This window comes from Aspergillus fijiensis (genome assembly GCF_003184825.1).
Source record: "Aspergillus fijiensis CBS 313.89 unplaced genomic scaffold BO72scaffold_24, whole genome shotgun sequence".
Classification (NCBI taxonomy): Eukaryota; Fungi; Ascomycota; class Eurotiomycetes; order Eurotiales; family Aspergillaceae; genus Aspergillus; species Aspergillus fijiensis.
Window position 1 is genome coordinate 153991 of NW_024469000.1, and position 13273 is coordinate 167263.

Below are 13273 nucleotides of genomic sequence, written 5' to 3' on the forward strand. Positions count from 1 at the left end.
GGAATACCAAGCTAAGTTACTTAACTTAGGTGCCTAGTACAGTACCTAGACCAGTTACCTTAGGTTCCACGCGGGCGGTTAGTAAGGTAGGTACTAGGTAACTAACTATTAGGTAGTAGTCTAGGGCTGCTGCCACTTCGGGAAGGACCCAGCCAGCCGAGCCCGGGGCCCTCATACTAAGTACATAGCACATATTGTGTCCTGTCCGTATGGTACGGAGTAGGTAACAATGACACCCAGTTCCAAGTTCTGCTAACTTGCCATCCCTACCACCTTACGTTAGCGTAATGTAGCTAACTTCTGTCGGGAGTTGCAACAACAAGCCCGGGTGGTCTAGTGGTATGATTCTCGCTTAGGGATTTCCTAAACCCCAAGCATATCTGCGAGAGGTCCCGCGTTCGATCCGCGGCTCGGGCCTGCCTGATTTCTTTTTCCCTTCCCAGGGACTGGGATTTTCTTGCTAGGGCGGGGGAGGGGTTTCTTCTTTTTTTTTTGTTTGGCTGGGTTGGTTGGGTGGGGGTGGCTTGTGTGTGTGTGTGTGTGTGTGTGTATGTGTATGAGTGAGGTTTTTATATGCGGGAAGGCTATGCTTCAGAGAAGGGGGGGGGGACGCATGGTTGGAATGTATACTTCTGTATGTATACCACGGAAGGAAGGGCAATTGATTATATTAGAGATTCAAGGTAAACAAGATTAAGTTTAAGGGGTTGGTTCACCGACTACAGGGAACTTCTTTTTGCCATCGTATACTTGAGTGGATAGGAAGGTAGGAGGCAGCACTAGGTACGGTACACGCCACCGAGATCGCAAAGTCGTATATATACCTACCTACCTACCTACCTACTGCGAACAGTAAAACAGTAAAACAACCCAGCCAGACAAGTGAAGGGACCGGCTTGACCAAGATTGGCCCCATCCATATAGGACAGACAGTGCAACAAGACCGAGCTAGAGGGACAGATTTGAGGGACTGGGCCGTTGATTTCAAGAACATTGAGAAACAAGGTCAAGCAGGCTTATCCGAAACGCACACACACACGCACACAAAAAAACAAACCAAACGGAAACAGACGACCACAACGCAAGACTGAGAAATTGATACGCCTCGCTCTTGAATGACAGATACTATTTCGCTCGCTTGGCTTTGAAAATAAACTCCGGGCGGAAAGTTGATCGACTATATATATCTACATAATATCTGGAACAAGGATTTCCCTGTGGTGTCGTATACACAGCAACTATTCCATCTGACCATCGATTTGACCGTCGATCTCAAGGGCCGGGGGTTCCTCGTCGATTTGCATGGCGGTTGGTTCGTAGTCCTCCACGTCCTTCTTGGGGAAAGTGCCCTCATCGCCCTTCCGGGCGAAAGTGTCTTCCTCATCCCCCTGAGAAAAAGTGTCATCATCGTCCTTCCGGGCCAAAGTTTCTTCATCCTTCTGGGAGAAAGGGTCCTCATCCACCGGAAGGTCCTTTCCGTCCGGGATATCACTAATGTCAATCCCAATGCTCGGGGCGATCCGCTGCACGACGCTGTAGCATTGCCGGAACGCGCGCCGCGCGGCGGTGTGGGTGAACGACAGGTGGTGGAGCCAGCGGAGGGCCTTCTTCATCTCGCGGGTCATGGTGTGGATGTCGGCGAGCGCCGTGGGCGGTTGGTGGTTCGAGATGGCGCTGGAGGTGGTGTCGACGTACTCCTCGCCGCCGGTCGACGGCAGCACGGGCGGGCAGCACGACAGGTGGAGGAGCAGCGCGGTCGTGGCCTGCATGATGTAGTGTAGGATACACCACCAGGGGGTGACCGAGACCAGCCAGGGAAGGTTGGGGGTTTCCGGCAAGACGGATAGGAGCGAGCAGGCGGAGTGGACGCAGTTGCGGGCCATCTCATTGCGGAACTGGCTCCGTGCAGAGGAATTGTGGGAGGCGTTCTGGGCCGAGGAGGAGGCAAGCGTCGGGTTGGGGGACATCGACCCGGACTTGAGGCCGGAGCGGGTGAGACACGGCCGCGAGAGTGTGATGCGAGCGCTGTAATAGCTGATGGCGAGAGATATCCGTTCGCGCTGGTGGGATCTCTGCAGGTCCGGGAGGATATAAAACGTATCGTCCTGGTCGCTCACGGTGAACCGGTACGGCGCCGGGACTTTCATGAGCCAGACTTTCAGGGTGTGATCGTATTTGCGAATGCGCTGTTCAACCTGGCTGGCGCGGTCGCGCAAGCCTTGGATGCTATAGACTTTGTTGATGATAGCCTGCGTGATACTGCAGAGATCCACGAGGAGGTGGAAGAAGAGGGACGGACTGGGCGCACAGGTTGCGAGCCACGAGGCCGTGGTGGTTGCTTCGAGTTCGTTTTGAAGGATGGTGAGCTTGAGACGGCTCATCTGAAGAGCGGGATCTTCTAAGATGGGCCGAACTTCGGGGCTGTTCCAGGCCTCCTCCTCGAATGGGATAGGCAGTGGTGTCGCACTGAGGCCTTCCCCAACGCAGGAGACTCGGCCGGTGATGGCCGTCAGGAGATGCTCGAGGAGATAGATCGACCACCACAGACGACAGCGAGCTTCTTTGGCAGCCCGCGACGTGCCACTATTCTCGAGGCGGAGGTTTATGCCCAGTGAAACGGCTGACCGAAAGGCCATGCTCGAAAACTTGAAGGAGCTGAAATGACTTCGTCAGTACTCGAAGTTCGCCTCCGGAACGCAGGACTGGAACATACCGATTGACCTGACACATGGAAAGGAAGTAGAACGCCACCAAGAACTCCGCCTGGATCTGCTGGAGATTGGCGTGCTCGAAGATGACGTTCTCGCCCAGGGTCAGCTTCCGTGCCCGATTCAGATACACCACATCATCGTAGTCACCCCCCTTCTTCCCATACACCGACTGGCAGAAGCGGCTCCCGATGGCGAAGATCATGTTCAGGACGGCTCGCCACCGATCGCCCGGCTCAATCTGCCGATTCCCCTGAATGACGAATTGCGAATACTGAGAGACAAAGAACACTTTGCTGATCACGTTGAAGGACGGATGCACGCTCTCTATATAGAGCCGGAAGAGTCGGTTAGCAACGTCCTTGGGCGGGAGCGCGTACGGGTCGACATCCGCCATGACGGGGATGTCGAGGTCATCCAGGTAGTAGTTCATCGCGGCAACGGGCGTTTCCTGCTTCTGCGCTGGCTGCGGGACCAGCAGGAGCTGCTGCATCTGCTGCTGCCCGTCCGACGCATTGTCGTTGCTGTCCGCCTCATGAAGTTCCTCCATTTGAAGGTGGCGCAGCTCGGCCTCGTCCTCCAGCTTCTGCAACCAGGACACTTCCGAATTCTTCCCAAAGAACCCTGTCGCGACGGCCCGGTCACTGCGGTTCAAATCCTCTTCCACCGTATCCAACTCATTGAGCGAGCCAATGGACGAGGAATCCGACTCAGACCCCTCGTTCTCATTCGGCGGTGGTTCTTCTGGCGTCGTCCCGTCGGAGACCCGCAGCTACTACACTTTTAGCATGCTTCATCCAGCTGACAAAGAAGTGACACTCAACCCGCGACTCAGAAAACTAGCGAAGAGACTTACCCTCAGCGCCCTCCGAATCCTCCTCGCGGTATCTTCGTCCGCGGTGCGCTCCACCTCGTTTAACAGCTGCTCATAGATCCCCACCTTACTGGTCAACGATCCCAATTTCTTCTGGTCCCGCACCCGCTTCACTTCCACATAGGTACAGGTCACATTGTGATCGGCACACTGGCGACAGATGGGCTTGTCCCCCTCACACTTTATCTTCCGCAGGCGACAGGGTTCACATGCCCGCGTGGACCGACGGCGCTGGGTCTGGTTGTTGAAGCTCGTGGTGCGGGGGATAGCCACCTTGCCGGCCAGTCTGGACAGGCCGGCGATGGCGATATCGTGGGACGACGAGGAGGAGGATTGATGACGAGCTATGGGACGGTTGCGGGAGCGGGATTGCTCCTGCTGGTGCTGGTGCTGGTGCTGGTGCTCCGAGCGTTCGCGCTTGTTGGGATGTCGAGAGGCAGTGCTGGTGATAGTTGTCGTAGTCGGGAGGGGAGAAGGGAGAGGTAGAGAGTGCGAGGGGACTGGGAAGTTGGCGGCATGAGTAGGTGCAGGTTGAGGTTGCAAGCCCGGGGGCAAGGCGGAATTGCTTCTGATTTCCCAAGACCAGTCGGAGCTCCCACTTCGACTGCTGATGAATCCCCCTGCTCCTCCACCGGCACCGCCGACACCGCTGCTGCCGCTGCCGCTAGGGGTGTTGGTGTAAGTGGTGGGATCGGTGCTGGTGGTGGCAGTGGTGTTGTCAGTGCGCGACTCGGAATCATTGACGGACGAAAAACCGAGGAAGAATGAGCCCGACGAGTCCTCCATGCTGCATTAAATCGGGGGTAGGAGGAGTATAGCCCATTTGAGATATAGCATGCAATTGGGGGGAGGCAAGATACTGAGTACGAGTAATAGAAGAGGGGGGCAAAATAGCAAGTGGCGCGCAAGCTTGATTGAGGGAGCCTGGAGGGATTGAGGGGGCGAGGAAGTGAGTACGTGAGGAAATGAGGAAATGAGGAAATGAGTAAATGAGTAAATGAGAAGTGAGTAAGTGTAGTGTGAAGCGAAGGCGAGAGAAAGGCGATGGAAAGGATGGAGAGGATGGAATGGATGGAATGTGGGTGGAAAGTTTATGGCAAATGATGTCATCCCCAAACTTACCTTCGAAATTCTACCAAATGTATAGTTTGTATTTACATGTACGTACCGTAGCTGGTTTAAGCCACCTAAAATGCTGATCTACATCCCTTTCAATCATGCAATCATGTTGAGGTAGTTGCTCGATCGTCGGGGAATTACTTGTATTACTGGCCTCGACGCCGATTGTCTATCAATTCTCTACATGCATAGAAGAGTGGCAATACATGGGGATAAGTTTATCCAGAGCAGGGATTATGCCAGCTACTACAGAAAAAAAGAAAAATATAAATGAATTATATTGAATCAAATCAAATTCAACTAAACTAAATTAGAATTAAGCTACTCTAGGAAGCTACTCACGGAGAGTAGTATGAATTGCTTAGTATACACTTAGGGTGTACGGAAGTAGCTTCTCCTTCTTTTTCAAACCATTCTCATTGCATTCATTGAAGTCTTTCAACGCAGACTGCACAGAACTCTGTGGTCAATAACACACCAATAAAAGGGGGTATTTTGGGTTTAATTAATCAGAGGGGGGAGAGGGGATGGCAGCATCGTCCCCAAACATCGGCAATAACAACAAGAAAAATCTCATTCATCTCCGTATCCGCCCGGAAGCAATATCATCTTTGCCCAGGCTCAAGCTTTCATACCGGTCCAGCATCTCAAAAAGACTGGGTTCCCCCTCTATAAGCCCACCATAGCGTTCATCCGTCCCAAGCTTATCCAGTCCCTTGGCGTTTTCATCCCACCGGGAGGGCGACGTGGACTCTTCGTCGAACAGCGCCTTAAGCTCATCCGAAACGAGATTCGATCCCCGCAGGTGCTGGCCTTGGCCCCGGGCGCGTACCATCTGACGGAACATGTGGAACAGACTTTGACCCAACGGGGAGCGACTAGCAATGCTAGAGAAGGAGCTGGCTAAGGAGAGAAAGTCCTGGTCAAGGATATCAAAGGACTCGGGGTCGAGCAACGTGAACAGGGCCAGATTGATCGCGTACAAAGCAAAGTGATGCGCGCGGCTGACCCCGTATTCGCGTCGATGGAGGAGGGTCAGCGCAGATATGGCACGTGCGGCAGACTGCACAATACTGGGGGCACTGTATTTCAGGGGCGGACTGCAGCCTGGTGGACTCTCCGGCGTTTGGGGGGCTTCGGATCCAGGACTGCGTTCAGTCCCTCCGGTGCTGTGGGAGAACAAACCGATGACCAAGGTATGGTAGCGCATTCTGAGACTGTCGTCAGCGAGAGGCCATTCCGCGCGTGTCGGACCTTTCTTCAAGCACACCTCAGCAATATGATATAAGGGGGCGGTCTACGGCATGGCTCAAACACGTCCGGCAACGTTGCGTACCAACCACGAAGCCTTTCGAAGAGCCGTTCTTTGGTCCTATGCTGGTGCTCAACAGACACCACGCCCCCGTCGAGCGAGAAAAGGGTCTGAGAGATGTCTCTGGCGATTTCGCAGAGATCACACGAGTGATCGAAATACTGGCTCAGATAGGAAGCCCGGGCGGGTCGGTGAGAAGGGTATGGCACCCACAGGTTCGAATCCTCTTGATGATGTTGGTCCGGTCGCTGGAAGTTGACTTTGTCTATCAAGCTCGGACGTAAGAACTCGGCATGCACAACCCTAAGAAGACAGCTCAGACCCCAGAATGTCAGCGGCAAACCGGGATGGAACGACTCACGTATCAATGTGAAATAGGCCCCAGGCTGATCGCTTGACCGAGATCTCCATATCGCCGGGTAATTGCCCTGGGATGAGACTAGGGCTCCTCGGTCCGATTAACCCTAGGGAATGACCGGTCTGGATGGCTTGGTGGAGCATGCGATACCCAAGGTCATCCTTGCCCGACATCGAATACCTCGAGCATCGGTTACGCGTTGAGTTTGATAGTGACCGGTTAACCGACTTACCTCTCGTATAGCAAAAGTGTGCCTTGCAAGTAAGCCAGGCTCAACTTCACAGGTTCTTCCTCCCTCAAACGTTCCGCTTCTGCCAGGAAATCGACTCCCTTGGTCACAACATCCCCCGGATCGACGTATGCCTCGGAGTAGTCCGAAAAGTGCTGCATAGTTCCCTCAGTCAGTCTGCGATCGTAAGCTATCCGAGAGGCGCGATAGTTCAGCATTGATATTCCATCTTAATTTTTGTCTAAAGCGTCGACCACTGGAGGCAGAAAGAAGGAGCGAAACAGAGAACGATAAAACGGGAAAAGCTTACACATGCATTCGTGAGCAGAGCGTTCACCAGGAATGGGCTGCAGAACTCCGACTGGGGATTGGCCCGTCGCATATGCTCGAGGAAGACATCGCGGTCGAGGAAGGCATGAAATGGATAGTCCCAGGTGAAATACAAGGACACCAAATGTGAGACGAGGTCTGCATCCTCAGTCACTGTTGTCCATGGTCTGGCGGGGACGCGGTACGGCACCTCGTCACAAAGATAATGTATATCCATCACCTTGGGGCGAAAAGAAGGCCCGGCCCCTTCCACGTCAATCACGCGGCGGACCTCCTCCAGCTTGCACCCGGCCTCTTCCCCTACCTTGCTGTCTCCACCATCCTGGCCCAGGATCTCGTCAATGAACGCACGGATCTCCTCGGCCGAGGCATCATTCCGGATGATCTCCAGCAGCTGCAGCCCGTAGGAGTGATCCTCGGCGCGCATCACCTTCAGCAGGTCATTCAACATGTCCCGATGGTAGCTCAGCTCATCGGCGGTGCGCTTAGCGGCCACTCTTCGTCGCTGGTCCAAGGTCTCGTCGAAAATACACTGTCGGTTGAAGGCCCGGCAGTTATCACACGGCGGCACTCCAGAGCACTGTCAAAGGTCGTGTTCTATGTCAACAACGGCTCCTTGCCGGGACGGTTGGGGGGAAAGGCGTGGCGAGCAGCTGCTACATTTCGCTGATGGGGTGATAACATTTATTCAACCGACACAACTTATAGATGCAGTAGCACACGCAGGTGGGGGACTCGCCTTGCGTTTGGACTTCTTGCAGGCCAGACATGCCATTGACACTCGTTTCTTTGAGCCATCGCCTGGGGTGGGAAACGTTCTGTCGGGCGAGCTCTCCCGCGACGGAGGTTTCTCTGACTTGCTAGGGGAAGGTCCGGGAGCAATCTGGCGATGTTGGCTGCCGAATTCACTCATCATGCCCCGAATGAGACTATTGGTGGTGGTGGTGTTGTTGATGTGGTGTAGTGTGGTGTGGTGTGTGGTGTGGTGCGGTGCGGTGCGGAACTGTACATAGAACGCAGATCTGGTCGGTACAGGGCACGCGGAGTCGAGGAAGGAACGCGAGCGGCCAAAGAGCTGCCTACCCTGTCGGAAAATCTCTTTCTCTGCTGAGACATGAGGAGACTTCCAGTTGACCTGGTGATGACGTACAAGTTCAAGGTACCACCTACGTTAGAGGCGTCAGGAAACCTTGTCCGAGCATAAAAGGTCGAGCGGGGGAGAATTATAGCCGATTATGCATGGCTGCAACATGCCAATCACCATGGCACATCTGGGGAGGAGTATCCGCTTCGAGATGGAGGTGACGGGAGGTGACGGGGGTGACGGTGATGACACCTGAGGCCATTCATGGCATGTGGTTCTGCTGTGGTTCTGCTATGGTTCTGCTGTCCGTCGAGCAAGTTGATTGCAGCTTGGAGAGTCCGGAGAAAGTGTCCAAGACCAACGGGAGGTGGAAGCCAGTCCCGGATGGGATGAGTCGGACAATCACATGTCAAGTCGAGACCAGCCAAAACAGCCAAAACAGCCAAAGTTATGCTCATACTTGAAAGAATCCTTCAGAAAACAAGGATGGATCGGAGGTACAAACTTAATTTTCGGAGAAACGGAAAACGGTATGGGCTGAAGAAAGATGGATGGAATCAACAGAAGAATTGGATATTACGTACGGTGATATCTCCTAACTAACTAACCCTGGTCCACATTCGGCACTTTTCTCCTGGGAGTGCCACCTTGGACCCAGCAGGCTGGCGCCCCAGGAGTGGCGTCCGAATGCTTTCCTATTAGAACAACACTAAATAACAAGACGAACATATGCAGACCTCAGGCAGAATGGGGAAGGGAACAGAAGAGAGCAGGTCGCTGGATAACTAAACTAGAAGTTTGACTCCCGCCCCGAAGCCATGGCCGTGGTGGAAAGCTACCTGGAAATATGTGAATCACAACATCTTTTCAATCAGAAAAAGTATGATGCAGACAGGAGAAAAACTCGTTTCCCCCCGCTGCTAGTATAGACAGATCTATCAGTCCATGCCAGTTCCGCCTCTGAGTCCCCGGACCATCGGGGTGAGAACTGAATCTCCACACGTCAACCACCCATCTAGTGCTCCAGGATACGCAGGCTGCCCTGCACGACACAGTTCTCGAGCACAGAGCCCGGGGGAACGTCAATGGTACTGCCCTCGGTGGCAACAATGATGACGGTACCCTTGAGCGTCACGTTGCGACCCAAGTTGACAGCACCGGTGATGGTGAGGTGGTCGAGCTCGACAATGCGAGGAATGCTAGGGATGTGCTTCTGGAAGTCCGAGACCTTCTTGAAGTCGGAACCGAGCTTGATGACAGGGACACCACCGAAGCGGTTGGGGTCCATGACCAGCTGGCCGTGCTCCAGGCGGTAGAGGTCGGACTTGACCAGCAGGAGGTCCGAGCAGGTCTTGACGGGCAAGAAACGACGGCGAGGGACGTTGACACCGTGAGCATTCTTGAAGTGGCGGATGGCGGCACCGACGGCAGTCTCCAGCTGGTAGATGGCCTGGTCGGCCTCGCCCTTCTTGTCCGCGGCGATGGACTTCTCGTTGGCGATGATCTCCATCTCCAGCTCGTTCTCCTCAACAACCCGCTTGATGGCGCGGAGGTTCATCCAGATGTTGTTGGTGTTGAAGTACTTGAACTTCTTGATCGACTTGAACTCGTTCACGTGCTCCTTGGGCACCTGGGCGATTTCGAGCAGGCGGACCTTGCCCTCGTAGTCAATGATGGTACCACCCTTGACGTCGGCCTTGGTCTTGTCGGTCAACTCCATGATGTACTCGGACTGAGTGTCCACCATGTGCTGCAGGATGCGGAGATCCACGACGGCACCCAAGTTGTCGGCGTTGGAGAGGAAGATGTACTCGACACCGCGCTCAAGGAGCTTGTCGAGGGTACCAGAGTTGTAGAGAGACTCGAAGACGTCACCGTGTCCGGGGGGGTACCAGTCCTGGAGAGGAGCATCGAAGGACTTGGGAGCGGGGAGGAGGGAGTCCTTGATGATACGGGGGTAGCGGGACTGGTTGAAGGTGATGATGTCGACGTTGTGGCCCTGGTACTTCTTGATGATGGACTGAGTGTCCTGGTCGGTGTTGAAGGAGTTCATCAGGACGAAGGGAACGTTGACGTTGAAGGTGCGGTTGAGGTGCTCGATCTGACGGACCGAGAGATCCAGGAAGGACATGCCCTCACGGACCTCAATGACGGACTTGGGGCCAACGCATCCCATGGAGGTACCCAGACCACCGTTGAGCTTGACAACAGCCAGCTTGTTCAGGAACTCGACCGAGGCCTCGGCGCCCAACTCATCGTAGCCAACAACCTGAGAGGGCTGGGGGGGGGCGATGCGGTCCCAGTTGACCTCGTTACCCTTGGCCTTGTCGTTGAGGAATCTGCGGAAGAGGGCGAAGAAGTTGTCCATCTCAGCCTCGAAGCGCTTGCGCTCCGTGGCATCGGGAACAGTCTCGGCGAGGGCGTTCAGGGCGTTGCGCATCTGCGAGGCAGCCACGCTGGTGGAGGCATTTTCGAAGGCCTGGATATCCATGCTCATTAGTATCGAAACTATGGAAACAATGGCCGCAGAAGTCCAGAGTGCAATTTTCCGTCGTCCCATTCGCAGGTAGTAAACAGACTGGGCCGCTCTTTGCAACCACCCTAGAAAGTGGAAGTTTGTCCAGAAGAGGGCTTGCCAGGCCAGACGAATGAGGAGACGGCTGGTCAGGAGATCCCGTATCTGACCCGAGCCGATGAGCTGGCAAAAAAGGCTCAGGATGTCCAAGGGAGAAAATTGCTGCGTTCTGTCAAAGAACACAGCCAAAAGAAACAACAGAAAAGTGCGGCCGAAGCGGCTATTGGTGATGGTCTGACAAATCACAAGTAGCCGCGCGAGGTACAGCGCCTCTATGAGAGCGAAATAGAACAGGAGTGGATAACAGCAAGAGGAGCAGGTCAAGGTGAGGCAATCAATGAGGGGATCCCAGTCAACAAACCCCCACAAGCCGAAAAGGGTGAGTGGGGACAGGGAGGCCGAAATGATGATAGGTGCTCTGGCGAAGGTTCGGTAGGTGATATTGTAGGCGATAAAAGCAATGAGAATGAAAGGCAAAGCCCAGAAGGCAACGGTACAGTCAAGGACTGGCATTTGCTTGAAGGGAGTATGGATATGCGATATGATGGTGGTGGAGAGGATAACAGTTGTGAGAGAAAAGAAGAACCTGGTTCTTCCTCTACCACACCAGTAGCAGGCTATTTGGTCTGGCAGGCGCACTCTTTTCATTGCACTTTCCACCTGGCGGATGGAGGTTTGGGACGACACAAGGCAAGAGCACGATAATGAAGAATCAAAGTCGAACTTACCATGTGAGACTGGGACTTTCCGTGGTGCTTGCCAAACGAGCCGGAGCTGGCATCGCCGGCAGGAGCTCTGAGGTGAGTGGGCAAAGCTTTGGAGGCCATTGTGAAGGTAGTGATTCCGGGGAGGATGGAGAAAGAGAGGGAGAGAGAGATAGAGAGAGAGATTGAAGAGACGAAGTTTGTGAGGAGGGGAGGAGATGCGAGAAGGTGGAGGACAGAAAGCTGCTACTACTGTGGATCCGCGACAGTTGGTTAGTTTAGGTACCTTAAGATGTAAAGGTGTATCAACAGCAGCTGAAACCGGGCAAAGTGGTTCAAAGTGGTTCCAACGGGTGGTCCTTTTAATGATGATGGAATCTCGCCACAACGCCCATTAGGGTGTGTGTCTGTGTGTCTGTGTGTCTGTGTGTTTGGGGTGTATGTCGATCGCATTGGTAGGTTGGATAAAGGGCTGGTCGATGTCGACAGATTGCCGTCATGGACCCAACTATTGGTGCGACGAGAACCACCACCGACCAGGGGAAGAGCGGGGGAATGAGAACGGGAGGGAAGAGAAGAGGGGGAGTTCAGAGAGGTTCAGAGTACTGAACTGTACGGTTACTTACTGGAGAGTGGGAGATAGAGGAGAGGGAGGAAGAGGCGGAGGAGAGATTAGAGATGATGAAGGATTCAAGAGCAGAGAGGAAAGGGAGAAAAAAAACTAAAGCGACTCAACCAGCTTGGATGAGGATGAGAGGTTATTTATTAGTACACTTTTCTTTTTTTTTTCTCCTTCTTGGATCAACGATGACGATGTCTTAAGTCTGGCTGGCTTTGGGTTATTTATTTTCGGCGGGACAAAGTGGGGGTGTGGAAGTGGAAGTGGAAGTGGAAGAGGGGGGGATTTTTCAGGAGAGCAGCAGATTATGGATACCGAGTCATAACCAATCTTACACTAATCCACACTAATCCGTAGTCTCAGGGGAAGGGAGCCCGTGACAATACCTGACAGGCTGATAGGGACAACTTCAGCCTTCATGACTTGCCCAACAAATGTTTCTTAACTTCCTTGGTCGGGAGGGGCAGCGAAAAGAGGGGCGCTATTCTTAGTACTCCAGTCAGTAGCTTCCAGTAGTTGTTCTTCTCTCACTTCTCCCAGTTCACCACTACTGCCCAGTGGTAATGGTCCAGGCTTGATCCTCTTGTTCCTCCCCTCAGCTCTCCCTCTTCCACTTCCGATTCACAAGAGCTAACCGCCATTCCAAGCAGTTAACCACTCAGTCACTCAGTCCAGACAGAAATCCGTGACAGAATGATCGGATCAATACACCCATCCGATCTCTTCTCTTCTCGTCGATCTAGATACACATACACATACGCATACACATAGCCTACCGATCTACCCCTCCCTCGTCTAAACCAGACAAACCCATCAATTGAATTCCAGGGCACCGACAGACAACCAGACAGACAGACAGCATTGCAGATGAACAACTGTCATGCAAGTCGCCTCCAACACATCCACATCCACACATCCACAACCTCCCTATTTCCCTATGAAGTACGTAGTTCTCCGTACCAGAAGACATCATCTGACAGCCGGTGCTTCTTTTCCATCCCCTTCTAGACCCATCAGTGCAGCACAGTGCTTTGATCACTTTCTTTCCCCCCCCCCCCCCTTTTTCTCAAATTCAGGGTTCAATCTGGCTTGCCCCACCAAAAAAACCTCGTCACCAAACTGGAGTTGAATTTGAACGAGACCAGACCGGCAAGAAGCTACGTAGTCGACTACGAGTCTACCTCCTGAAACTCTTCTTTCAGAGTAAGTGACTAGACTGCGGACAAGGAGTAGTTACTGTGAGAAGAAAACAGCAGTTAGAATCTTCCACCTGCCAAACCCTCGCAGAAACTCAGGTAGTATGTTTATAGATCACAATCCCACTCCGCCATCCACAACCACATGACATCGGAAGTTCCAGA

The 13273-nt window shown here is 53.6% G+C and overlaps 3 protein-coding genes and 1 non-coding gene across 4 annotated transcripts; 1 reads left to right on the forward strand and 3 right to left on the reverse strand.

Annotated features, from left to right (window-relative positions):
* The first annotated feature begins 322 nt into the window (after positions 1 to 322).
* Positions 323 to 417, forward strand: BO72DRAFT_t143. Its single transcript has one exon. It is a non-coding gene; the product is annotated as a tRNA-Pro (tRNA).
* A 337-nt stretch (positions 418 to 754) lies between these two features.
* On the reverse strand, positions 755 to 4696 carry BO72DRAFT_448171 (uncharacterized protein). The gene is made up of 3 exons (XM_040944724.1): positions 3565 to 4696; positions 2714 to 3480; positions 755 to 2655 (listed from the first exon to the last, which is right to left on the reverse strand). The coding sequence occupies exons 1-3, from the start codon at positions 4366 to 4368 to the stop codon at positions 1239 to 1241; spliced, it is 2988 nt and encodes a 995-aa protein (XP_040801111.1). The 5' UTR covers positions 4369 to 4696; the 3' UTR covers positions 755 to 1238.
* A 582-nt stretch (positions 4697 to 5278) lies between these two features.
* Positions 5279 to 7843, reverse strand: BO72DRAFT_468683 (Zn(II)2Cys6 transcription factor; the record flags this gene model as incomplete). The annotated part of the gene is made up of 6 exons (XM_040946918.1): positions 5279 to 5912; positions 5972 to 6316; positions 6375 to 6551; positions 6604 to 6755; positions 6911 to 7510; positions 7670 to 7843. The coding sequence occupies 6 exons, from the start codon at positions 7841 to 7843 to the stop codon at positions 5279 to 5281; spliced, it is 2082 nt and encodes a 693-aa protein (XP_040801112.1).
* Positions 7844 to 9029: 1186 nt separating this feature from the next.
* Positions 9030 to 11416, reverse strand: ugp1 (UTP glucose-1-phosphate uridylyltransferase; the record flags this gene model as incomplete). Its single annotated transcript, XM_040941304.1, has 2 exons — positions 9030 to 10493; positions 11318 to 11416. 2 exons carry the CDS (start codon positions 11414 to 11416, stop codon positions 9030 to 9032), a joined length of 1563 nt encoding a protein of 520 aa, XP_040801113.1.
* Between the last annotated feature and the right edge of the window lie 1857 nt (positions 11417 to 13273).

What these genes read in the sequence shown, in the direction of transcription:
- BO72DRAFT_448171 (XM_040944724.1), bottom strand. Translation starts at nt 4,368, where the DNA reads ATGGAGGACTCGTCGGGCTCATTCTTCCTCGGTTTTTCGTCCGTCAAT. An exon ending in GGATTCGGAGGGCGCTGAGG is followed by an intron (nt 3,481 to 3,564) that starts GTAAGTCTCTTC and finishes AAAGTGTAGTAG; the next exon opens with CTGCGGGTCTCCGACGGGAC. An exon ending in TCCATGTGTCAGGTCAATCG is followed by an intron (nt 2,656 to 2,713) that starts GTATGTTCCAGT and finishes AAGTCATTTCAG; the next exon opens with CTCCTTCAAGTTTTCGAGCA.